Raw genomic sequence first — 25,564 nt, forward strand, 5'->3', positions numbered from 1 at the left:
AATATTTCTAGGGCAAAGAATACATATAGCTGGATTTCAAGGCATTTCCCAGCTCTAATGCTTCAGCTTTTTCTTTGAATTAGGCTGCTCATTGCCCTACTTTGTATGAACAACATGAGCAATTACAGTGAGAGGATACTGTGAGGCTGTCACTTAAAATATTTTAAAATATTATGAAATATCTTACTGAGACACATAGGCTCAAAGGTTCCAGCAGCACATTCCCCATATAAAGTACCTTCAGAAATTTAGAATGTTGTCACTTAAATTAGCTTGAAAACTAAATATTAACAAAGAACTAGGAAATAACATGCTTCACCCTATGCCTCTTAAATTCTGACTAGACAAATTTGTTTTCTCAATTTAACAGTCCAGCTAAAATACAGGAGTTATGACACACTTCAATTAAAGGATAAAGTAACCTCTGATATATTTTTAAAACAATCTTTACACAACCTCAAACACTAACTTTCTTAATAAGCTTTCATATCATTTCATGATCCAAAGCACTACCTCACTAGGTTAACTAGTTAACTACCTCACTACTTAATAATCAAAATAACTTACCTCTGTGAACGGGCTTAATCTGCCTGAGATGTCCTGAGCTTGGAAATATTTTGACACTGGTTCCTGAAAAATCCCACCAAATCGGGCTCCTTTCTCTGAGGAATGGGTTTTAGAAGTCTGCAAATACTGATGATAAGCACTCTTTAAAGAAGAATGTAGTTTGGAAGTAAGGTCAGATTTCTGTAGAAATGAAGCCTTTTCTGGCCACAGACCAACTTGCAGGGTGGAGGTAGTAGGTTCATTTGACATTACATATGGATTCTTAGAAATTCCAGTCCTTTCCTGACTATCATCTGGGTAAAATGCGATGGAAGGGTCTGGCCGTTTGAAGGTTTCCTTCCTCCTAGCTCTCAGGCTTCCTTTATGTAATGGCTCCTCCTCCTCCTCCTCTTCTTCCTCCTCTTCTTCCTCTACTCCTTGTCTGTCTTCATCAAAATTCATCTTTAAACGCTCTGATACTGACTGGAGAAGGGATAAAACAGAAGAGGGCTGGCTTGCACTCTCTCTTGATTTTGTGGAGCCATGGTGACCAGGAGAGACTTCGCTGGACAGAATGTCCTCCTGAGAACTGTCATCTTCATAAATGGGAGACAAAGCTAAGGGATAAATTTTGTACCTTTTGGCCTCTACTGATAAGAATGACTCTGAACTATCACTATCAGATGTCTCACCTAATTTAGTATCCTTTTCAAAATGATGGACGAGGTCAGTTCTGCTCTCAGACCTCTCGCATGCAAAAACAGGCATGCTGTCCGTGGATGTCTCAGGAAACAAGAGAGAGTGTGTTCTTCTTACTTCTGCAGTAGCACACCTATCCTCATCTTGAAGGGGTTCTTCATATAGTATAGTAAAGGAAGAATTTTCTTGTTCATCCTGAGAAACAAAAGCTAATTTAGATTCTTCTTTTTCACTACTATAATTATCATCTCTTATTTGGTTATCTAGTGCAGTCACAGATAATCTTCTGTCTAGCTTCCCTGTGATACTCTCAGGTTGAAAATCTGGCGTTGCTAAAGCTGGGTAGCCTTCATAATCCTTACTTAATGTCGGTGATTCATATCCCCTGAAATAGGAGGAGGCAAGTCTGTTGTCACACACTATCAAGCCTTCCTTCCTCTCAGGGGGATCTCTCTCCATTTCCCCAAGACTCTGTCCACCAGACTCTTGTGGGGTTTCTTCAGCTTCATGTATGGGAGGCATGGCCTCTGCTTGTGTAACAGGCAATTCCGGATCTGTTCCGTATGTTTTCTGAATGTTTATCATTGTGGATAACACTTTGTGTTTCCTGAGAGCCTCATCAGAATCTTGTGGAGATAGTCTTTCCATTTCTCTTGGAGAGGGCATGGACACAATCATGCCGAGTATCTCTTTAGCCTCTCTCTTACACGGTTTTTCCATTTCTAAGGAGGCAGGGGCTACTGCCTTGTGTGCTTCTTCCACTTCTATCATTTCAGTTTTCCTAATACCCTCTCCAGCATCCTTCTGATAAGGTATTTCCAACACAGGTCTTACAGTCTTTCCAGTGATGCCTTCGACATCTTTTTCATAGATATTGACCACTTCTAACATAATGGGCATAACCTCAGCTTTGTCCATATCCCCTTCAGCATCCCTTAGGTAAGTATCTTCCATTTCTAATCCAACAGGTATCACCTCAGTTTCAATATCTCCTTCAGCATCCTCTGGGTAAATATCCTCCATTTCTAATGTGGCAGGTATCAATTCAGTCTTTTCAGTAATCCCCTCAAAGTCTTTTTGGTAGAGATCTTCCATTTCTGACATAACCGCTGTAATCCCAGTCTTGCCAACATCACCTTCAGCATGTTTTTGGTAAATATTTCCAATTTCTAATCCAACAGGTGTCACCTCAGTCTTTACAATATCCCCTTCAGCATCCTTTTGGTAAATATTTTCCATCTCTAATGTGGGAAGTATCATTTCAGTCTTTCCAGTAATTACCTCAGCATCTTTTTGGTAGATACTTTTCACTTCTGAAATAACAGGCAGCATGTCAGTTTTGCCAAGATTACCTTCAATATCTCTCTTTTTATAAGCTTTTTTCATTCCTAAAATGGCAGGTAATCCCTCAGTTTTTTCAATATACCTCTCAGCATCTACTTGGTATATCTCTCCCACTGTAAGAATGTCAGCTATTGGCTCAGTTTTTGTGATATGCAATTCAGCCTCCTTTTCATATGCTCTTCCCATCTCTGACATAGGAGGGACTGCCTCATATTTCATAATATTCAACTCAGCATCCTTTTTGTTTGTTTCTCCCAGTTCTAACATGGAAGGTCTAAGCTCCATTTTCCCCATATTTACTTCAATATCTTTCTTGTGTACTTTCCCTACTTCTGATGTAAGGAGTGTGCTTTTATTACTGTGTCCCAGTGAGCTTTTTTCAGATATACACACAAGACTATCAGACAAACTGCTTTTGGATGTCCCGGGTACATGAAGGTCATCATTTGCAAATGGAGGCCATTTGAAATTTAATACAAGAGTCCTTGTATTCTCTGTCCCAGTTTTGTGATTATCCACACACTCTATTTCCACTTTCTCTTTAGAGTCCTCTTTGAAAAATAAATGCGTTTTTACATTATCTAACCCTGTATGACATGTGTCTTCAACTAGCAAAACAGTATCTGATTTCAGCAAATTTCTACTATCAGACTGTCCAGCTCCATTTCCAGAAAAAGGGGACTTTTGGTAGAGAACAATTTCTCTTCCTTTAGCTGACTCTGTGTCATTAACTAGGTCACTTACGGAGAAGAACCTACCTAATACTTTATTTTCACTAATTTCACATGTGCCTTGATTTACCGCCTGTTCGGACACCAAGAACTCCCTTAATGTATCGTGTGGCTTAACACTATCACTGTTCATAATTTCTGAAGTATTATCCTGAAGTTCAGAATCCCAGATATCCTCAGTATCTTCAAAAGCATCATTTGTCAAATTTTCTTGGGCTGAATAAATAATCTCATTGACTAATTCCCTAGCTTGATCTTCTAACAAACAAGATAAATTCATTCTATCAGAATCAAAAAGGAGACTCTTCTCACCAGCTGTAGGAGAAACACAGACATTTTCTTCCCCTTGGATAGCTGACCTGCTTTCCATACCCTGCTCTTCCAAATGTTCTGTCAATTGGGTCCCTGTCAGTGTCCCTTCTGATGGGTTATTCTCAGGGATGTCTTCTTTCGGAGTACCTGGATTCATTACGCCGTCTGTGGCTATATGCTCCTGGCAGGTAGCAACTGTGTTTTTGGATTTTAATTCTTCCCTGACAGAGGTAAAAATTTCACTAATCAATGTATCAGCCTTTTTTAGTAAACCACTTTTGAGGTCCAAAAGTTGGTCATGTGCTCTCCTCCTTGCTTCTATGTGCTCAGCAGATGCTTCAGAACACTGCTGGCTTGAGCTGTTAACTGACGTTGGAGCCCCAGCAACTGCTCCAGTCTCTGCTTCCGTGGGATTATCAAATTGGGCAGCAGTTGGGAAATCAAGAGATCCCTTCCCAGCAGGATTCCCAAAATGTTCCTGAAATGGGGTCACTTCTGACCCTTTGGGGACAGATGTTTCCAATTCCAAATAAGAGCTCTTAGGGTACAGCAGGTTAGTTAAAGAGGCACCTTCATGTGTGGCATCCATGGTAACTTTTACAGACCTAAAATTTGGGGGATTATGTGAACTTAAAACCATACTAAGTTCTTCAGAGTTACTGGAGGAAGATATGCTATCAATACTATCACTTAGGAAATGAGGATTCTCTTTCTTTCTATGAAATAAGGCTTTCTTTTCTGATTTCAGCACAGGAGCATTATGAAAGTGTGAATCCTCAGATGCAAAAGCATTTTTTTCTGAACTTTTATCAGAATCCAGAAAGGGTGAATTTACTTTTGTGCTGTCAGTTTCTTGGAACTGTGAGGAAGCACTAGTTAGGCTGAGTTTTGCCGTTTCTGAGAAATCAGACATCTTTCTAGTCCCACAAATATCTGAAGACTGATGAATTACACAAGCACTAGCTTCATAATTCTGTGCCATTTGCCTAGTGACTTTTTCATTAGGAACAGGAGGTAAAATCTCAGCTGTATTACTTTTGGGAAAAGCAGGAAGATAAACTAGGGCTTCTGCCTCTGTTTCCTGAATACCTTGGTATTTGGAGGCAGGAAGAGAAACTTCAGTTTGATAATTCTCTTCAGGGTCAGAAAATGAATACTTCTCTTTGCTCTCTTTATGGTCCATCAATTGAAAACTTATGCTCTGTTCAACCTCTTGGGAACTTAATTTCAATAAAACAAGCTTTCCTGGAAGATCTGTAACTTCAAATGGAGAAGAAATTTTATCCTGAGAAATGTCTCTGGGCTCTGTTTGGGAAACAGCTATCTTGGAGAGGGCTATAGTGTTCCCTCTTCCAGAATGCAGATCAATAGGAACACTGTTCTGACCATCGACTTCCACTTTTGATAAAATGTTGGCAATGTTAGGTTTGGTTTCCAAGGAAAGAGAATGAGACTTCTCTATAGTGCTCTTACTTGGTCTTGTGTTTGAAAGCATCAATTCTCCTTTAATAGGGTCTTGAAATGAAATGGAACTGTGGTCCTCAAAGAAACTTTCAGATTCCAATCTCGAGTCTGCTCTAGTTACATGAACATCTCTGGCTTTAAGATCTAGTGGAAATTGGCCTTTTTCACCTTCAGGAAGAACGTCCTTGGATTCTAGAGCTGCAGAGGCATGCTTAAGATGAAGGCAAGCAGGAAGACTCTTCCCATCTGCTGCCTCAACATGATTTGCCACATTTTCTTCTTGACACTGACCAGGCTGAATGGAAATACCAACAATGTTGACATCCCCTGTTTCAGGGAGCACAGAAGAACATTCGTCCTTTAAAACAGGAATATCTAATTTGCTTGGAACTCTGGAAACAAAGGTAGGAGATGAAATACCTAAATCTGATTTTTTACAATCAAGGGTAAGGGATGTTCTGACACCAGGTGATGCTTTGGATTGTTGAAGGCTCTCAGAATCAAGAAGAGATTCTGAAATGTGCTTTCGGGTAGGTTCAAGACTCAGTTCAGGTGCAATTTTACTTTCTAAGCATGCTACAATGGCTGATTCACTGATATGTTTTACAGAAGTAGGGTTGTTTTGATTTAATCTAACCACGTGAGACATTTGGCCATGGGGCCAAAAATCAGGCTTTCTGGTTTCTGTTACAAACGACTGGTCAGTATCTTTGAGTAATGACTCAATTCTATCTTTTGGAGCTTTTACAAGACTTGAAGCTGTGGGTTCACCAACCAAGGTGCTTTCTGTTTCTTGTTTGATTCCTCTAGCAGCCAATTTTTTCTGTGAGTCTTGAGCAGACAATCTGTCTCCTTCATTTACAGGTTCTGTCACAGCACGTCTCTGAAGAGTGGGGATACTGGTGTGATTGGCAGTCTGCTCTGCTGAGTTATCTGTGGTTTGCTTGTCAGAACACTTACTCTCTGGCAACTGTGGATCTTCAAGCCTAATTGATTTATTTGAATTTGGCAAATCTGTACTTCCCTGTTTGGTAGTGTTGCTCCCATCAGATTTCCTACAAGAGAAGTCAGAAACAGCAGGGCTCACAGGCTCAACATGTTCTCTATGCACCAAGGTTCCATCACTCATCACCGAACTGGCTTCCTTCACTGGAGTTTCTGTTACCCTCTGAAAATCTGAACTGGAAGGAATTTTACTACCGTTACTTCCTGTAAACAACACTGAACATAATACCAAATTTCTGTCAGTATGAGAAACTGGTGCACCATTTAAATGGTGCTGTGAGTCAGATTCTGTAACAGGGGAGCTGGAGTTAGTCCCAGAAGAAGGGCATGACCTACTTCTCACAGGTCCCCCAGGATCATTTTTATTTAAAACATCCTTAGAAAAAGCAGTATTGGGCAATTCTGGGTTGTTTGTCAGATGGCTTTCTGTGTTAAGATTTACTTCACTACAATCAGAGTCTTCTAAAAGGCCTTCGAACAAATGTCCTTTCACAGATACGTCTGTGCTAGCTGATGATAATGACGATGCCATCCCTGCCTCTGTCTCACTGCCAGGGGCAATATGGATGCTTGTACTAGAGTCAGAACTTTCATTTTCTCTGTCCGAGGGAGTCACAGTTTCCAATGCAGACTGGTGCTTCAAATATTTCCTGATTTGTCTGGGGCCTCGATATGTTGCATACGTTACTGAAGGCCTCTCTGAAGGCCTCTCTGGTTTGCCATCCAGTTGTCTGTAAAAAGCAACAGCACAATAGTATCAGGAAATATAATTAGTAACACTTAGTAGTAATCCTAGAAAGTGTGGGAAAGTCTATCTTTCCAATTACTCCAACTTTTAATACGTATTAATTGGAGGAGGAGATCCTAAAATGTTTTAGGTTAAACCTGTCTTTCTTTAAAAAATAATAATAATAATAATAAAGCTTTGACAAGCAGCATGTGAATGTCAAGGCAGCATGCATGTCTGAGCTCCTTAGAATATTTCCCCATACCTGAATGTACATCTCTGTCACTGTGGTTAATGGGGAGAATGTAGACTGACAAGTCCAAGGCTTGGGCTTTAGTTATAATCTCAAAGGAGTGCTTCACTGGAAGGACCACACTGCCTGTATGTCTCATACTGGCAAGTTCATGGATACAGATTTCTCCACCATATCAGAGGATCACAGTAAGCTTCTCTTCCTTTACTCTTAGATATGAATTTAAACAGCAAATTTGAGCACACAGGGAGAGAACTTTTAAAGGAAAACAACTGGTGAGATGTGTAGCCCATGTCAAGCATTCAGTATACATTAGTTAACTCAATGACAGAATTGCCTTAAAAATCCTCTCATGTTAAGGTCTTCAAATATTTGATCAGTGTAGTGAGTATTAAAAACTGGGTAAGTGCAGGGACTTCTGGAAAAGGTTCTCTACTTCTTCTCAGAGCCAACACAAAATTCCTCCACTCTCAGCCTCCCACTCTTTTGAAGAATTTGTCTCTGGGGGTGCTCATGCTATCTGATGCTGCCTACTAACCCATTATACATACCATTCTCTCCCCTTCAATTCCAGCCTGAGAGAGAAACTCTAGCATCTTCACAAGTTCACAAGTTATCTCCAGAGCATACCTATCCCAGGGGCCCTTTCCTAATAGGGCAGTTAGCCTCTGATCTGTGGGTGCAAAGAACCCTGAGCACAGCATTTGCCATATTAAATTATAAAGATGTAGGCACTTATTAATTTTCCCCCTGCTCGCCTGGTGGCTATTTGAAGGAAGGCATTGTGTCTTAATCATCTTTATATTTTTAAATGCCCCCTACAAAATCTGGGAAATGGCACATGTGTAATAACTTTCTGTGAATTAACGAATGACTAAGTAAAGCAATGACAGTAAATGCTTAGTTTGCAATTTATTCCAGACTGTCTTAATTATAACAGAAGATATAAAAGTGTTTTAAATTCTGAACTCTAGTTTCATTTTAGTGTCTTGACTCTAACAATGGATGGTAGAAAAATTTGGTGTTCTAATTTTTTCAGATTAAACATATAATTTAAAAAAACATGATAGAATCCATATGAATAAGTAATCCACTTACCAATATCCCAGTATCTAAAATAATACATTTTCTCCCCAACTTTAAAGCAGCAACATCAAGAACACTAGACTTGTCTACATGATCAAAGAGAAAGTAAAACTCCTTTGACACAATGTCAATTTTTCATCAACTGTGCCTCATATGTATTTCTTGAATTTTAGCTGAAATAATGTATTTCAATCTATTTAATTGCTGGCCCCTCAAATACTATCACACCATTGTAAAACTTTGTATGGTAACATGCACGTTTTTACTGTCCATCAGAAAGCACCTGAAGGAGAAGTACAGAGAAAGGTTTTGTCTTACAAAAGTGGTTTTAGCTTCAGCATGTGTTAAGCTAGATCAAAGACTGTTATGAAACAAACTCAAAAGTAAATAAGGTAACTGTCTATAGAAATACAGAAAAAGAAAAATCCATGTAGGTAAATTACCATTACTGGTGAAATCTGGTATCAAACTATACTAATTATTCAGAAAATACAAATGCCTTCAGAACAGCATATGAAGATCCAGAAGCCTGAATAAATTACAAGAAATTTTACTGTTTGGTCAGTTTTTCTCTCAAAGCTTTAATATTTTATACTTACAACCGACTTGCAACAGGCTGCAGTATTTTTTTTCCTCAAAAGACTGATAAAATAAAAATGTCTACACAAAGAAATATATATAATGTCCAAAGAAACAAGAAATGAGATAGGAATCAGAATTTTATTCTAGGAACCTTAGTTCTCTTACTACCAACTCCGTCCTGAAAACACCTCAACACATTTTATCCTGCACCAATCCAATAATGCACCTTTTCATCTAAAAGTTTTTCCAATAAAATAAACCAAACAGAAAACCCATTAAATTTCAACTCCCTCTAATAATGCCTTTTGGTAGTTTTGGAGTCCTTTCAGGGGTGAGGGAAATCTTTTCCTCCATTTTTTAGGACTTGCTGGGTAGTTTCAACTAAAGTGATTGATTTATACAAACTAGTTTAAATTTCTAAGTAGATAATCTCCTGCAGTACCTGGGTGGAAATGTTATATAATTGTAACTAAAATATGTTCTGTTTATACTGAACAACTATATTATCATGTTTAAAGTACTGAGCATCAAAGTTTCAAGCTTAGCTTCATATACTATAATTAGTTCTGTCAGGTACTGATGACCTGTACTCCCTCTTTTTAAAAGGTTAGTCATGCCAATGTAGTCTATTTTCTACATCATTCTTTCCCAGGATGCAGTTGAGTCTCCATAATTGAGTAGTATCAAGAATATAAAACTGTTCTTTAATTGCCATTTTCTCTAGTAAATAAACTGGAAATGTCAAAAACATGCAACTTTAAAAATAGACTGAAGATGGAAAATTAAAAAGATTTTTCATAAGCTGAAAATAATATTTAGAGAATATAGAGAAAAGTATTAAGTATTAAAAAAGTATTAATGAAGTATTTTTTAATTAATTTCACGTATTATGTAAACTGTGTATGGGACCTACAGTTCATCCTATATAACCAAAGGTATGCGATCCTAACATAGTAAGAACAAAGTAAAACAGGGTCTCTACTCCTCCCACCCTTGACAGAGAGCAAGGTCTTCTTGTGCAGTGCCAGCTGCATTCCCAAGACACTAGGGTGAAGGTCAAGTCTCAGATGGACTGGTGTCTGATCTCCAGGGCTGCTTTAACTGGAAAAGTGGATACCATTGCCACCAATGATCCCTTAATTGACCTCAACTCTATGGTCTATATATTCTGGTATGATTCCACCCATGTCAAACTCAATGGCACAGTTAAGGCTGAGAACGGGAAATTCATCATCAATGGAAAGTCCATCGTCATCTCTCAGAAGCGAAATCCTCCCAACATCAAATGGTGTGATGCTTATGCTGAGTATGTTGTGGAGTCCACTGGTGCCTTCACCACCATGAAGAAGGCTAGAATTCTCTTGAAGGGTAGAGCCAAGAGGCCCCTTCTGCTCATGCCTCCATGTTTGTGATGAGTGTGAACCATGAGAAGTGTAACGACTCCCTCAAGATTGTTAGCAATGCCTCCTGCACCACCAGCTGCTTGGCCTCTGTGGCCACAGTCATCCACGACAACTTTGGCATTGTGGAGGGACTCTGACCACAGTCCATTCCATCAGTGCCACCCAGAAGACTGTGATGGCTCTTCTGTGAAGCTGTAGTATTATAGCCAATGGGCTGCCCAGATCATCATCCCTGTTTCTACTGGCATCACCAAAGTTGTAGGCAAGGTCATCCCTGAGCTGAATGGGAAGCACCCTGGCATGTTGTTCCATGTCCTCACGCTCAACATGTCAGTTGTGGATCTGACCTGACACCTGGAGAAAACCTCCAGAAATGATGACATCAAGAAGGTAGTGAAACAAGCATCAGAGGGTTGTCTCCTGAAACTTTAATAGTAAACCCCACTCTTTCATCTTTGATGCTGGGACTGGCATTGACCTCAAATATCATTTTGTCTAGCTCATTTCCTGGTATAACAATGAAGTTAGCTACAGAAACCAAGTGGAGCACCTTAAGGTCCACATGGCCTCCAAGGAGTCTTAAAGAAACCCCTGGACCACCAGCTCTAGTAGGAGCACAAAAGGAAGAGAGAAGCTATTAACCGCTGGGGCGTCGTTGCCTCTAACTCATCCCCAACACAAAGAGACTATCCCAACCTTGACATTTGTGTTTTCATCCCAGCCCCCCTAAAGAACAGGAGGAGCTTAGAAAGCCCTACCTTCTCATAGAACAGATAAAAACACTGTATCCAGACAAAGGGGGGGGGGGCAGGGAGAACAAAATAACATACCTATACATTTCAAGTATTTAAGTTAACATATGTACACACTGGAAATCTGAAAAAGTTTTATGCATTTTAGCCCAAGACATACCTAACATGTAAAGATTTATTAAGCCTCTAAATACCACACAGGGCTGTACTCTTTTTTTATATTTGATATACCAAATATTTCAAAGGTCAATCAAAGACATGTATCATTCTTCAAAGAAAATTCTAAATAACAGCCTAAAAATATTGCCTTAGAGCAAAGTATCTAACTTATTTTTAGGAAAGTATGATTAAGCTACCTTTTCAGCATTAAGACATATTTCCTTTCAAATACTTAGTTAACAATATCAAAAAAACTTGTAACTTTTCCATGTACAGAAAAGTTGCAAATCCAGCAATTTTTAAATTTTATTTATTTAATTGGGGGATAGGGGCAGGGGGAGAGTGAGAGAATCTTAGGCAGGCTCTAATACCTAACACAAGGTGGGTGATGCAGGGCTCGATCTCACAGCCCTAAGATCATGACCTGAGCCAAAATCAAGAACTAGATGCTTAACCAACTGAGCCACCCATGTGCCCACAGTAATATTTTTTAAATCGAAATAAAGCTTTGACAGAAAAAAAGTTCATTATTGATATGAATCTGTTGAAAACAAAAAACAACAGAACTTTTTAAAATTTCAACCCAACAATGAAGTAGCTTCCTAAGTATTCTGGAAGCATAAGTTAATGTATGGAAGACACTCTAAAAGTTGTTACCAAACAGGTTTAATGAAAGGCTTTATGGATATTAAAAATGAATTCTGCATAGTGAACTATACATAAGAACAATTATAAAGCTGTTTATTATTTTTAAGTAAGTGAAGATGAAATCATTTACAATGACTATTGAGTAGTTTTTTTTTTAAAACACTCTTCAAATTATAGGTCATAACTTGTCCAAATTTTGAAAACTATGATAGTGATTTCAAATGTATGTTTGATATTTTAGTAATAGACAGCATTATACAGCACAGAATATAAAGCTGTCTAAATTAAGCTAATTATTAACCATTTTTAGTACATTCCAACTATAAAAGATCTATAGAGAAATAATAGTAGGGCCATTTTTATGTGATAAAGATGATGCAAAAACCTCAGTTAATTCACTCTTTCTTATATTAAAAAACTGAAATTTTTTGTGATGCAGAACTCTCCTACTAATTTCAGAAGTATAGACTTTGATGAGAGAAAACACTCTCTAAAGTCCTGAGATACAAGAGAGGCCATTTCAGATTTCTTTGAGTCAGCATGACTGTATGTTAATAACTTTGCTTAATCCAGAAGCCTGATATAAGGCTCACCAAGCATACACTGTACACCTGCTTTATAAATGAGTGGCTAACAGAAAACCATCTTGTCCTTAAGATATTGATCAATGCTCCTACTCCCTATATTCCTTGACGTTAAAACCTGTGATTCCTCCCTATATCCTAACCTATAATCTTTTGATGTCAAAAAGTATATAACCCTGTAAAAACTGTTCCCCAGAGCATTTTCTTCCCTGTGAAGGATGTGTTTTACAGCCAGCTGTTCTAACTTGCGCTTGAATAAAACTCTTACTTCCAGAGATTCTATAGGTTTGTTCATTTTACATCAACAAATCTTAATTTTAAATAACATTTTATATGTGGAATATTCTCATGATTTTGATTAAAAAATTAAATATATCCTTGCTTTTAGTAAATTTGTATCACAGAACTAAAAGAACTTTAATACTTTTAGTATGGTCTTAAATTATAAGTAAATATCTTCCCCAAATACATATTTCTAAAACTGGTTATAAGTAGTTCTTAATCAAATTGTCAAGATAAACTATTAAACAAAATGGTATTCAACTTTTATATGATAATTCCTAAACAAATTGACATTTGTCCATAGGAAGTTACTAACTGCTATTCTACACCTGGTAATTTGTAGGGCTTCTGAAGCTGGGCCAGAGGAAGCTTGTATCTTAGTCAAGACAAAAGCTTTGTGGAGCTGGTTCTGGTAATTGCCATAAGCAATTGTTCTATTAATGAGGAAGGCTTTACCGACAAGAAATAAGAGGCACAGTATCATCTTCCATTTTCTTCTGTCTAGTACCAAAGAAATAAACCTGACCTACTAATTAAAACCAAAGGGGGATTAAAAAAAAAAAAGGAGGGGAAAAAACACAAACTTTCCAAACCACCTAATTCCCATACAACAACCTCAAAATCCCTACCACTTTAAGTTCTCTGGTACAAAAAGCTATCTGGAGAGTTTGTTAGAAGACTGCTGGGCCCTACTCCCAAGGTAATTTGTATTTCTGATGATCCTAGGTGATGCTGATGCTGCTAATCCAAACCCCACATTTTAAATAGCACTACTTTATTACAGAGGTACCTCAATTCAACCATTTCTGCTGTTGGACATTTGTTTCTAATGATATGTTCCCATAAATAATGTTTCAGCAACAGTCATGTCTATCATTAGAAATAACCTACACAGTTGAGGTTCTTGACACACATTGCTCTGAACTGTGGCCTCTACTCTGAGCACTTTATATGGAGCATCAGCTGTACCAACTCTGAGTAATATGGAAAATCATCATTTAGTATTACTGTTATCGATTCAATAGGAGAACGGTTACTCCATTGTAGTTTCCATTTCCTTGACTGCTGGTGAGAATAAGCCTTTCTTCCACTTATGTATTAGCCCTTTATATTACTTTATTTGTTTATCTCGGTTGCTGTTTTCTTCTATCATTGAGCTAGTAACTAAAATGCTTATCAGTTAAAGCATTCTGACATTTTTTTGTACCTAATTTTTTCACTTGCCCATATAATGTATCATTTTTTATTTTGTTTGACATATGGGTTTGAGAATTAGAAGTAATCCAATCTACTAATCTCCTTCCTGACACTTTCCATTGCTATCATGCTTAGAAAGCTGTTTCTCGAAAAAATTAAAAAAAAAAAAAAAAAAAAAAAAGAAAGCTGTTTCCCACCAACACAGAATAATTCTCATTTAGCTACTCTCAGTTGTGTATTTTTAAAAAAACATTTGTTCCTCCATTTTGTTTTAATATACCAATGAGTTAATTATCTAGCTTTTATGTTTTTCTCCAAACTATTAACCAATTTCACAAAGTCCTCTTTTAATTAGCAATAATCACACCTGGGATAAATCTCATTGGCTACAATACTGCCACTGCGCAAAGCTCAAAGTCCTCTTTTATATAAACAGGAAAAAAAATTTAAAAATTTTAAAAAGAACATAAAAATGCCACCACATCCATCACATATATAAAGGGTCTACTTCTAGACAATCTATTCTGTTCCATTTAAATGTTTAGTAAATATTACACTAGTACAACACTGTTTCAAATTCAATACACCGATGTCTTTTAGGGCAAGCTCTACCCCCATAAGTCTTCATGGGCAAACTGAAATCTATCTGCATCTCAGTTTCTCACAAATATCAGTTGGATCTGTGTCTACTTCTGGAGTTCCCTATGAGGAATTACCTCAAAATATATACATGAAGATGCTCTGAAACTATAAAGAACTACACAGATATATTTACTGATGACCTCTTCAAATACAATTCACAGGCTTAAAAATAAAATATTAGCTAATAATGAATACTTCTGTGTTACACAAAATGGTTAAAGGACTAAACATTGTTATACACATATCCTGTGTAGAAAATAATCCTTAAAGCTCATTTGAGTAAAAGAAAAACAAGTTAGGGCCTGTTTGTTAGTCAAAGAAAGAAAAAAGGAATGGTGAAATAATCTTTATATGTTTGTAAGATTTCAGTTTCTCAGCTGTGGAAATGGATTACAAGGCCAGTTTTACAAGTAGAGTCACTTTAACGTTTCTAACCCCTCTAATTTCATTCCACAAAGATATTAACAGAATGTGAATACAAACCTTAGAATCATTTTTGTTCCCGAAATGCAGATCCTAAACTCACTGCCTGTCCTAATAGAGGAAGAATTCAGACAACAGAAAACACTCTCATTCAAGGAAGTCTTAAATTAGAAATAAAACTTGCACTATAACAAAGTTAGCACCTAAAAGGTATCAGTACTGCCCCCTTAAAATAGGTCCTAAGGCCCTAGATGATATGTATGATACACAGAATCATTAATTTTAATTTAATTATTAAATTTAATTATTAAAATCATTAATTTTAATTACCTAATAGCAGGGACATTACAGAATACTTCCATTCCCCTTAATTAATAAGAGTAGAACTGAGGCTTAAAAACTAGGTCCAAAACTCACTTTTTGGCTAACTGTAAACTTACTTTAGTAAATCACTGGTTTCCTGTTCACTGTCTTGTGTTGTATCCAAAGAAAAGGCATCTGAGGATTCATCTGCCTTCTCTGCTTCTTCTGCTGGAAGTGCCTTTGTTCCCAGGGAGCCACTGAAAATCTCCTTCTCCCTTTTGACCTCTTCCCCAGGATGGTCACTGGGATTTTGTAGATCTTTTTCAGTTCTGTCATGGTCACCTTTGAAAGAAGACTGCTTGGCATCACTAAGAGATGCTTTTCCTGAGATACTGAATAAGTTACCAAGAAACTGAAAAAAGCTTTCTTTTGGCTGTCGATCGTTTTCTCCTATTTTGGTATCTGAGGTGGAACGGGAAAGGTCATTTGGCTTTTTGGAATCTTCCTGCGGTGGAAGAGTGATTAACTTCTCAGCATGGTTCCTTTTGTCCCCACCTTGGGGAATCTTTGAAAACAAAACAGAGAATAATAAACGTCATCATTTTAAAAAATCACACAGATCTACTAATAAAGTATCATATGACACACTTTGTGCCAGATGCCAGGGATACAACTGTGAGTAAGACTGACTGATGGCTTCTGATTCCTCAGGCTGTTTACAGTCTAGGGAAGGGCACGGTCAGCACAACTTAAATAAGGCTATATAGTAAATGTCATGAAGGAAGAAATACACCCCATGTGGGAAGCCAGAACAGGAGTAACTGGTCCAGGTTTGGTGTCAGTGACAGCAGAGGACATAACACAGAGGAGTATTCCTAGAAGTGCCCTCGGAAGAACACCTACTACCTGACTATGTGATGCTTGTTCATCCCCCTCCTTCCCTAGCTCTCTTCCTCCCTCCTCCCCCACTCTATTTAGTCATGTGACAGCTTCTAAGAAGTTAAAGATGAGTGGATGTTAGGGTACAAAATGAGAAGAAGGGAGAGATGCATAGGGAGAGATAAATAAAGGGACAGATCATGGCAAATGTTATTATATTTAAATTTAGCCTTCATTACTCAGAACTAATGGACAGTACTTTCAAGTACTCTGTACAATAGGTAAACCTAAATAGACCTCATTTTGGCACTGTCCTAACCCACAAAGAAGCTGCCACATTGTGTAAAAATTGTTTCTCAAAAAGATGAAAAAAGACAGCAACATGGTGTATCAATTTAGAGGAAAGCCCATTATCCTTAATAGTAAACTACCAAATCCTCAGATGTGCATTAACACAAACCTGCACAGTTCTGGGAATTCCTGCAGATGTCCAACACTTCTCAGGGTGTGTTTTACTGCTCATAATGAACTTAATAGCAAAACAGATTCACACTCATGTGTACTCTCTGGGGCAAGACGGAGCTGCTCTATCAAGGAGCTTGCTGGCATTCCTTGTCACACTCTTCCCTGAAGCTTCATTAACCGTAGGCCCATGTGCTAACTCAGCCTGCCTTCCAAACATGCCTGCTCATCTACTTGTAGAAGGAATGCCTGTCTGACAGTATCTGTCAGATGTCATGCTCACTAGTCCTTATAAAAGAAAAGCTCCAGTGTGAGTCAGAAAAAAGATCAGTACAGCAAGGTAAAGTCACCTTAAGCCACTGTGATTTCACATGACAGTTTTATAAGAAGCTGATCTTCAAGCAGGCAAGAGCATCATGATCTCAATGTTACTTGTTTACCTCTTTCCATATTTTAATTCAAATTCAAAATAGTTTTAAAGATTTTTTTTTTTTATTTATTTATTTGACAGCGAGAGACAGGAGATCACAAGTAGGCAGAGAGGCAGGCAGAGAGAGAGAGAGGGAAGCAGGCTCCCCGCCGAGCAGAGAGCCCGATGCGGGACTCGATCCCAGGACCCTGAGATCATGACCTGAGCCGAAGGCAGCGGCTTAACCCACTGAGCCACCCAGGCGCCCTCAAAATAGTTTTAATTCAGTGTTCCATTAACCACTAACAGTTAAAACTTAGCATATGAAAGCTTGAGAAAAGGTTTATAACCTATTACCCCAGGAAATTAATTTCAAGCACTATTTTTTTTTTAAGATTTTTATTTATTTATTTGACAGATCACAAGTCGGCAGAGAGGCAGGAAGAGAGAGGGGGAAGCAGGCTCCCCGCCAAGCAGAGAGCCTAATGCGGGGCTTGATCCCAGGACTCTGAGATCATGACCTGAGCCTAAGGCAGAGGCTTTAACCCACTGAACCACCCAGATGCCCCACAAGCAGTATTATAAGTCTGTTCTCCACCTTCAGAGTCAGAGGGTATTTTTGAGGAAACACACAGATAGCATTTTTCTAAGTGTTAGGAACTTAATAAAACTTGTGAGTCTCTACATTTAGAATATGACCAACCTTCCAGAGTCATTCTAAGCCTCACCTTTTACTGGTTTCAACTGCAACTCACTCCCACTTGTCTCCATCTCATCCCTCCAACCTTGTGCTCATTATTGGAGAATGTGCTATAAATTAGCTGTGTCCTCTCCTGACATAATGGCCCTCTCAGTTTAGCAAAAGAAATGTTAGCTGACATCCTGAAAATATCTTGATACACATAAATATTTTTTGTCCTTTAACTATGTCATTTAATTTGTTGTAATTAGCAGCCACAACATTTCTTCCTGAGTCAAAATGAATTAAGACTGTAACATGAACAGAACAATGATTTTTTTTTTCTATAGCTAGTATGAACAACTGCTCTTCCTGAGTAGCTATCTGAAGGAAGTAAACTATAGGCTATTCATTAGAATATCATAAATATTCTTAACATTTTTCAGAAATTCATAAGAGTCATAAAATTAGGGCAATGGTTTACAAAAGGGGGAACATTAAAAGAACATGGAAATTACATTTTTAAAAAGATTTTATTTATTATTTGACCGAGAGAGACACAGTGAGAGAAGGAACACAAGCAGGGGGAGTGGGAGAGGGAGAAGCAGGCTCCCCGCTGAGCAGGGAGCCCTATGCAGGGCTCAATCCCAGGACCCTGGGATCATGACCTGAGCCAAAAGCAGACACTTAATGACTGAACCACCCAGGCGCCCCAGGAAATTACATTTCTTGACATGGATAAAATCTCAAGACAATTTGTCAAAAATATTATTTCACTGCCTCAACTATTTTTTATAATTCCTTTCAAAATACAATAAACTGCTTTCTCAACAAAGTAGATACATTTTGCTAAACAACTGAAAACCTTTACATTTAACCTTTTTATTTCTTAAAAGATTTTATTTATGTATGTCTGTATTTGAGAGTCAACAGGAGAGAAACAGAGGGAGATGGACAAACAGACTTCACTGAGAACATGGAGCATGGGGCTTGATCTCATGACCATAAGGATCATGACCTGAGCTGAAATCAAGAGTCAGAGGCTTACCTGAATGAGGCACCCAGGTGTCCCCAGATTAAACTTTTATATATATAATTTGGGGTGCCTGGGTGCTTCAGTTGGTTAAGCCACTGCCTTTGGCTCAGGTCATGATCCTGGAGTCCCAGAATCAAGATCCCAGGATGGAGTCCAGCATCTGGCTCCCTGCTCAGCAGGGAGTCTGCTTCTCATTCTGACCCCTTTTTTTTTTTTTTATTTTTTTTTATTTGACAGACGGAAATCACAAGTAGACAGAGAAGCAGGCAGAGAGAGAGGAGGAAGCAGGCTCCCCGCTGAGCCTGATGTGGGGCTCGATCCCAGGACCCTGGGATCATGACCTGAGCCGAAGGCAGAGGCTTTAACCCACTGAGCCACCAAGGCACCCCTCAAATAAATAAAATCTTAAAAAAAAATTTATACATATAATCTTTTTAAAAATCACTTTTTTCTCCTTTTCTTTATTTTCAGCTTCTTTGCTATTCCAGAATCTTTGTATCTTCAGTTTACTGAAGAGCACTTTTTGTCCTTGGAGGTCTTCATTTCTTAACTTTTCCCTAATACTCTTCTGAGAAACTTCTATCAGTGAAATACTCCCAACAAGAAAAAGGTATCTAAAATAGGAACAAAAACTAGCATAAAAGAGCACTGCTATTTGAAGTAAACACAATAAATTCTTAATTTATAGAATTAAAATTTTAAGTCTGATCTAAAACAGCTGCTCTTTCCCCTCAGCCTAAACAATAATAAAATTCAGCCTGCCACAAGCGAGGGCCAATGCTGCCTGCCAACAGGACTGCCTGCCAATGTTCCAACAAGGAGAATGAAAGCAGTCAGGATTCAAGCAAACAAAACATCAATTCCAGTTGCTCTCAAAGATGTTGGTATTCCACATATAACAACAAAAGCTACTGAGAAGGCATATGTAACTGGGGGATTTGATTTTTTTTCCTTCACACTCAATATGCTATAATGCAGTGCCCTTAGGTCAATTTCATCCAACTATCTCCTCTATTTGCTATGTGCCTAATACAGGAAGCACAGGAAAGCCTCAGAGACACTGATTAGGAAGACATAGTTTCAGCTTCAAGGAGCTTACAGTCTAGCAAGAAGCTCATTGCTGTATCACTGTGTGGAGCTTAGAAGAGAATCCACTGAATAGAAGAAATAACATTTGAGCTTGCTCCTGAAGGAGAAGAGCATCCTAAATACTCAGTATAACATCTACAAAGACACAGAATTGTGAACTCTGTTTATCATGGCAAGGGTTTGGTTGAAGATGAATGCGTACAGGGAATAGAGAATGAGGTGGAGAAGGTGACTAACAGAAGCAGACGCTGAGGGATAAAGTCATAGATAACTAAGTTTTCTAAACTGGATAACAATTTGAGTAAAGTAAAAAATGGGCATAAGAAATAGGAGAGGTGAGGCATCCCCTTTGTGGGGATGGGAGGAGGTAAGACAACAAATTACTTAGATGTCACTGAATGTTTGGTTCCTTGCTGTTGTACAAGAGGAAGATGTCTGGAAAGCAGTCAGAAGCACAGTTTAAGAATGCAATTTGGCCATACACTGTGCATGCAGGATAAAAAGGGGACCAACAAAAAAGCTCTAGGGAAAAAAAAAGAGAGAGAGATTAAAAGGAGGTGCAGGGGGCACCTGGGTGATTCAGTGGGTTAAGCCGCTGCCTTCAGCTCAGGTCATGGTCTCGGGGTCCTGGGATCGAGTCCCGCATCGGGCTCTCTGCTCAGCGGGGAGCCTGCTTCCCTCTCTCTCTCTCTCTGCCTGCTTCTCTGCCTACTTGTGATCTCTCTCTGCCGAATGAATAAATAAAATCTTAAAAAAAAAAAAAAAGGAGGTGCAAATTAGAGAAGGAAATCAGAGAGAGATGGAGAAGGCAAAAACCAGACCAGGTCATACCTCCAGAATACTGGTCTCCAAAGGCAAAGGACAAAGAATATTTCCAAAAGGAAATGGGGAGTAAATGCCAAATGCCATTGTGAGGTCTAGAAAGATGACTACCCTACCCCACTGTTCTTCAAAAACATCAGGCACACTCATGCCTCAACAATTGCACATCCACTCTTCTCTGCTTAGAATTTTCTTCTCCCACATAGCAATATGACTCACTCCCCCTCACCTACCTCAGATCTTTATTACAAGTCATCTCTTCATTGAAAGCTTCCCCAGACACTCCAAAATTGTCAATGCCTCCACTCTGAAAGTGCCAATATCTTTTCTCCTTTGTACTGGCTAGTGTCAAATACACACATACACACATTTTTTAATACATACACACATTTTTTTAATATCTGTTTCTTCCTCTAGAAAGTAAAAGCTGCAAGTGCAGGGATTTTGTCTATTTTATTCAGTGCAGTATCTCTAGCACCTCGAAATGTGTCTGACAATAAGAGGTGCTCCAACAGTTGTTAGATTAGTAAATAAGGAATAAGGACTACACAGAAGCACTAGAAATGTAGGAGAAATAGTCTTAAGAGCTCAGGAATTTGTGAGTACAGCCCTAAACTCAACGTGTTAAGCTGTGAGTAGGTAGGCAAGGGGATAGGAATAGTCGGTAAACAGACAAAAGGCAAAACTTAGAGAAATTAGAAAAAAAATAATGACAGTTTAAGGTCTAAGACAGAATGGCTTTTTGTTCTTGTTTTGCAGATCAGCTCTACACCTATTAGAGAATAACTATTGTGCAAGAGAGAATGAAAAGCATAAATTGAGATAAAGAGACCAGTAAAGTCTCTAATACTTTTTCTTTTCTTTTTTTTTTTTTTTTCCCCTTTTTATTAATTTTTTCAGCATGGAGCACTGGGTGTTGTGCAAAAAGAATGAATACTGTTACTCTAATACTTTTTCTAATAAGAAGTGGAGGGGCGCCTGGGTGGCTCAGTGGGTTAAAGCCTCTGCCTTCGGCTTAGGTCGTGGTCTCGGGGTCCTGGGGTCGAACCCCACGTCAGGCTCTCTGCTCAGCGGGGAGCCTGCTTCCTCCTCTCTCTCTCTCTCTCTCTCTCTGCCTGCCTCTCTGCCTACTTGTGATCTCTGTCGGGTAAATAAGTAAAATCTTAAAAAAAAAAAAAGGGGGGGGGAAGTATTAGCCTTGAAGAGGAGTATGGACACGTCCTCTTCCAGGTAAAGAAGTAAGGAAGTGACTGAGGCCTGAGCAATTCTGTAAATGAAGAAGACAAAGAGCAAGGTCCAACAGGTGGCTCTGACCTCAGTAAGTGAGAGGAGAGATGGCAAAAAGGAGGGACAGGCAGGTGGAACTGGGAAACAGAGAAGACTTGGACTAATGTCTCTGGGGATTGCAGTAATGGGCTGAAATGGGTATAGAAAGTAGTAGGTAGGATCCATGCAAGCTTGAAAGCATTCAATCATTCATTCAGTAAATAAAGAACAGCACCATACCATTCCAGGTGTTTAAATGCAACAGTAAAAACAAATAAACAAACAAAAACCCACAACACCAATAGCCCTGCTTTCATGGAGCCCACATTCTAGTGATGTAAGAATTTATTTGCAAGTCCAACTGGTATTAGTTTGTCACCTCCTCAAACAGCCTAGAGCAGGTGGCAGGTGCTGTGCCAACATGGTAAGTGGCACAGGGAATAAGGTCAAAAAGGTCACAGGACAGACGGTCACCAAAGAGCCTGTTGAATGGAAAATAATGAAGAGCCAGGTGACTCTTCTTTTACTGTGTCAAGCACTGGGCCTGTCATCCTTTCTACCTCATACTCTGCCTTTATTGGGCGTAGCAAGGATAATCCTTCAGAATACCCTGACTTCTAGTTCCTTAACATCCTCAACTCCGGTAACTTCCACTTCCACTCTTCTTGCCTCTTTCATAAACTCTGACCCTAGTTAGTCCCCCATAACTGCATTCCCTCGCAAACTCAATCTCAGGCATTCCCCGTGTGCACACCCTTTCCCCGTTTCAGCTGTTTTACCCCACTGTCCCAGGTATACCCACCACACCACTCCTCCTGCCCCAATACAGATTCTGTCTTCCCTTACACTGTCCCTTTCAGTTTCCACAAAGTTTCCTAGCTTCTCTATCCAGCCATCAAATATAACCAGTAACCTCAAAGTCTCAGTTGTACTCCTTGGTCATCCCCACTCAGAAAAATTCCAATTTTATCTTTTTCTAACTAAGTGAGTAAGTCTTGCTTTAAGAAGCCACAAAGAGTGCTTTTCTTTTTTTTTTTTTTTTTACTATTTTATTTATTTGACAGAGATCACCAGCAGGCAAAGAGGCAGGCAGAGAGAGAGGAGGAAGTAGGCTCCCCGCAGAGCAGAGAGCCGGACGTGGGGCTCGATCCCAGGACCCTGGGATCATGACCTGAGCCGAAGGCAGAGGCTTCAACGTGCTGAGCCACCCAGGCGCCCCAAGGAGTGCTTTTCTACAGCAGTTCTTTCACCTACCCCCCTCATTCCACTATCCCACCACCTTGCTCAGCAGAGGTCCCTACTCCCCATTTCATGCAGACATTCCCTCATAGCTCTGACTCTCAATAGCATCAGCATGCCTCCTTCACTCACTGCCATGCTTCACCAGGAAGGAAGGACTCCTCCCAAGGTGAATTTCCCCACCAGGACACCAGTGCACAATCCTTGATGTCTCCTCAAGAACCACAGTTCCTCATCTGCCCCTTCCAGAAGCCCATCATTCAAACGTAAATGCACAAGGATAGCCCTCTCCTCTACCAGCCTCCTCAAAAAGGGGTTCCTAATCTTCATCACCTTCTTTCCCTTTCCTCCCAACCACTCTCTAATCACCTACAATCTGGCTTCCTCCCTAGTTGTGCTGATCAATGTCTCTAAGAAACACTGTCCCACTTGCTAATTCAATACACTTCTTACATGGTGTATCTGCAGAATGTGAGACTGAATCTCGTTCTGATAACCAGTCTTCTATTCACTTCCATGACATTACTCTGAGATTTTCTTCCTTCCTCTCAAACTCTTTCTCCATCTCCTTCAACTTCACATCATTCTAGCCATTCCTTACCGAACATATTTCTCCAATTTCTAGCCTGGACCTGCTTTATCTTCATGACCTTCTTATAAGATTTTATTTCCCACAGATTAATCAGATGATTCCCAGGTTTTTATCTGCAGCTCAGACAGTAGGTTCAACTATCAACCAGGCATCCATAGCCACTTGGATACTTCACCGGAACCCCAAGCTTAGTACATCCAAAACTGAATGTGACCATGTTTTGTCTCCATTCTTTCATTTTACGCAAATCTTAACATTTCCGCTTGTTAAAAAGTCAGACAAAACATCATCTGTTTCCTTGCTTGCACTGTCCCCAGTCCATTCTCCAGACAAAAACTATAGCAATCTTTTAGAATTCAAATCTGACTAGCCTTAAAGGCCTTTAATCACGATCACAGCTCTGCTGTCAGGATAAAATCCCAACTCTCAAGCATGACATTCAAGGTGTTCGTGGGTCTAGTCCCCTGTGTCTTTCCCCAGTTTCATCTCTTGCCACTCGCAATGCTTGCAAATACCTAATGTCATCATACCCAGCCTCACTCATTCTTTCCCCTTCTCTCTTCTCCTCTCTCTCTCTTCCTACAGAACGTCTTTGCAATAACAGTATTCCCACTGCTGAGACCACTTACTCTTTGGCCTCTTTGGGAAATTTCTACTACAACAGAAGTTTTTTCAGAATAGAAATTGCCTATGTACATGTTCCTCCAGTGAACATTCCTAAGACTGTTTTCCTTGTTATCACAAGGTGAAGGCAAACAATTTTATACATTTTCATCCTGAATATGACTATCACCTAAATTATTAATACATAACTAAAATCTGGCACTCATAAACTAAAACCAGCTGCTTACTTGAGAATTCAGTTAGTTTTCTCCTTTGACATCTGGTTGCAACATATTACTTGGCAAATTTGTCAATATTTGAAATTCTACCATCAACAGTTAAAATTTCCTCAATTTTGAGGACAATAATTATTATCAGATTATTGCCGATATCCTGAGTTAAGCTATAGTTTAATTTTAAATCAAAATTACTGTTTACCTTCATCCTAATGGATTTAATTTGTGGTGGGATGCCAGATTAATTCCATATAAACTATTGATACATATTTGCATGAATGAAATTTCTCAATAAATAGATTTCGAGACTAATGGTAAGGTGCAAAGATGAGCGATTTATACCTCCACTGTTAAAGTAATTTTGCTTGAAAGATAACATTACATTTTTATCACAGCATTATTTTTCCACTAAAAAATTAGAACAGGCCAGCAGGTTGGCCATCAACTATTTTGCTCTAAGCTGGTTATTGTTTTATATAACAAATTACCTGCAACTTTAATGTCATGATTCTGTGCTGTGATCAGTTCTGACATGTCACAAATAATTTGTTACTAAAGTTACTTAAAAGTTGAAATTTCACTTCTTAAATATGCTCTAGAATGGAATTAAGGTTTTAGCTGAGGTGTTACTTTCAGTTTCATTTCCATTTATTTCTGATAAAGGGATGTAGTTATATATGGTATACCAAAGGACAGTCATCTGTTGTATGTGTCAGAACAAACAACACAGGAGTAAAAATTGTTGATGTAAAAGAGAAAAGTCTGTGGGATGCCTTGGTGGCTCAGTCGTTCAGCATCTGCCTTCGGTTCACCTGGGATCAAGCCCCGGGTTGGGCTCCCAGCTCAGTGAGAAGCCTGCTTCTCCCTCTCCCTCTGCTTGTGTTCCCTCTCTCACTGTGTCCCTTTCTGTCAAATAAATAAAATCTTTAAAAAAAAGGGGGGGAGAGAAAAGTCTGAACTATAGAATAGCAAAGGGTATGGACAGGAAGAAAGGGCTGTTGATGGTCCCTGGCACAATGGGGATGGAAACAAAATGATAGAATCATTTCCGAACATCAAGACTGGGTAATTGATAGCACTTTTTAGCAGGACAGGAACACAGAAAGAGAA

General features: G+C 39.0%; 1 protein-coding gene across 2 annotated transcripts in view; it reads right to left on the reverse strand.

Moving 5' to 3' along the window:
* Positions 1-25,564, reverse strand: part of CRYBG3 (crystallin beta-gamma domain containing 3) — a 111,115-nt gene that overhangs the window by 61,196 nt on the left and 24,355 nt on the right. For both annotated transcript variants that reach the window (XM_046001874.1, XM_046001875.1), the window contains exons 3-4: positions 15,280-15,707; positions 568-6,832 (exon numbers count right to left, since the gene is read on the reverse strand). In XM_046001874.1, coding sequence (XP_045857830.1) covers positions 568-6,832; positions 15,280-15,707 — 6,693 coding nt within the window. The remainder of the gene's footprint in view (positions 1-567; positions 6,833-15,279; positions 15,708-25,564) is intronic.

The sequence above is a fragment of the Meles meles genome, chromosome 4 (genome assembly GCF_922984935.1).
Source record: "Meles meles chromosome 4, mMelMel3.1 paternal haplotype, whole genome shotgun sequence".
Taxonomy (NCBI): Eukaryota; Metazoa; Chordata; class Mammalia; order Carnivora; family Mustelidae; genus Meles; species Meles meles.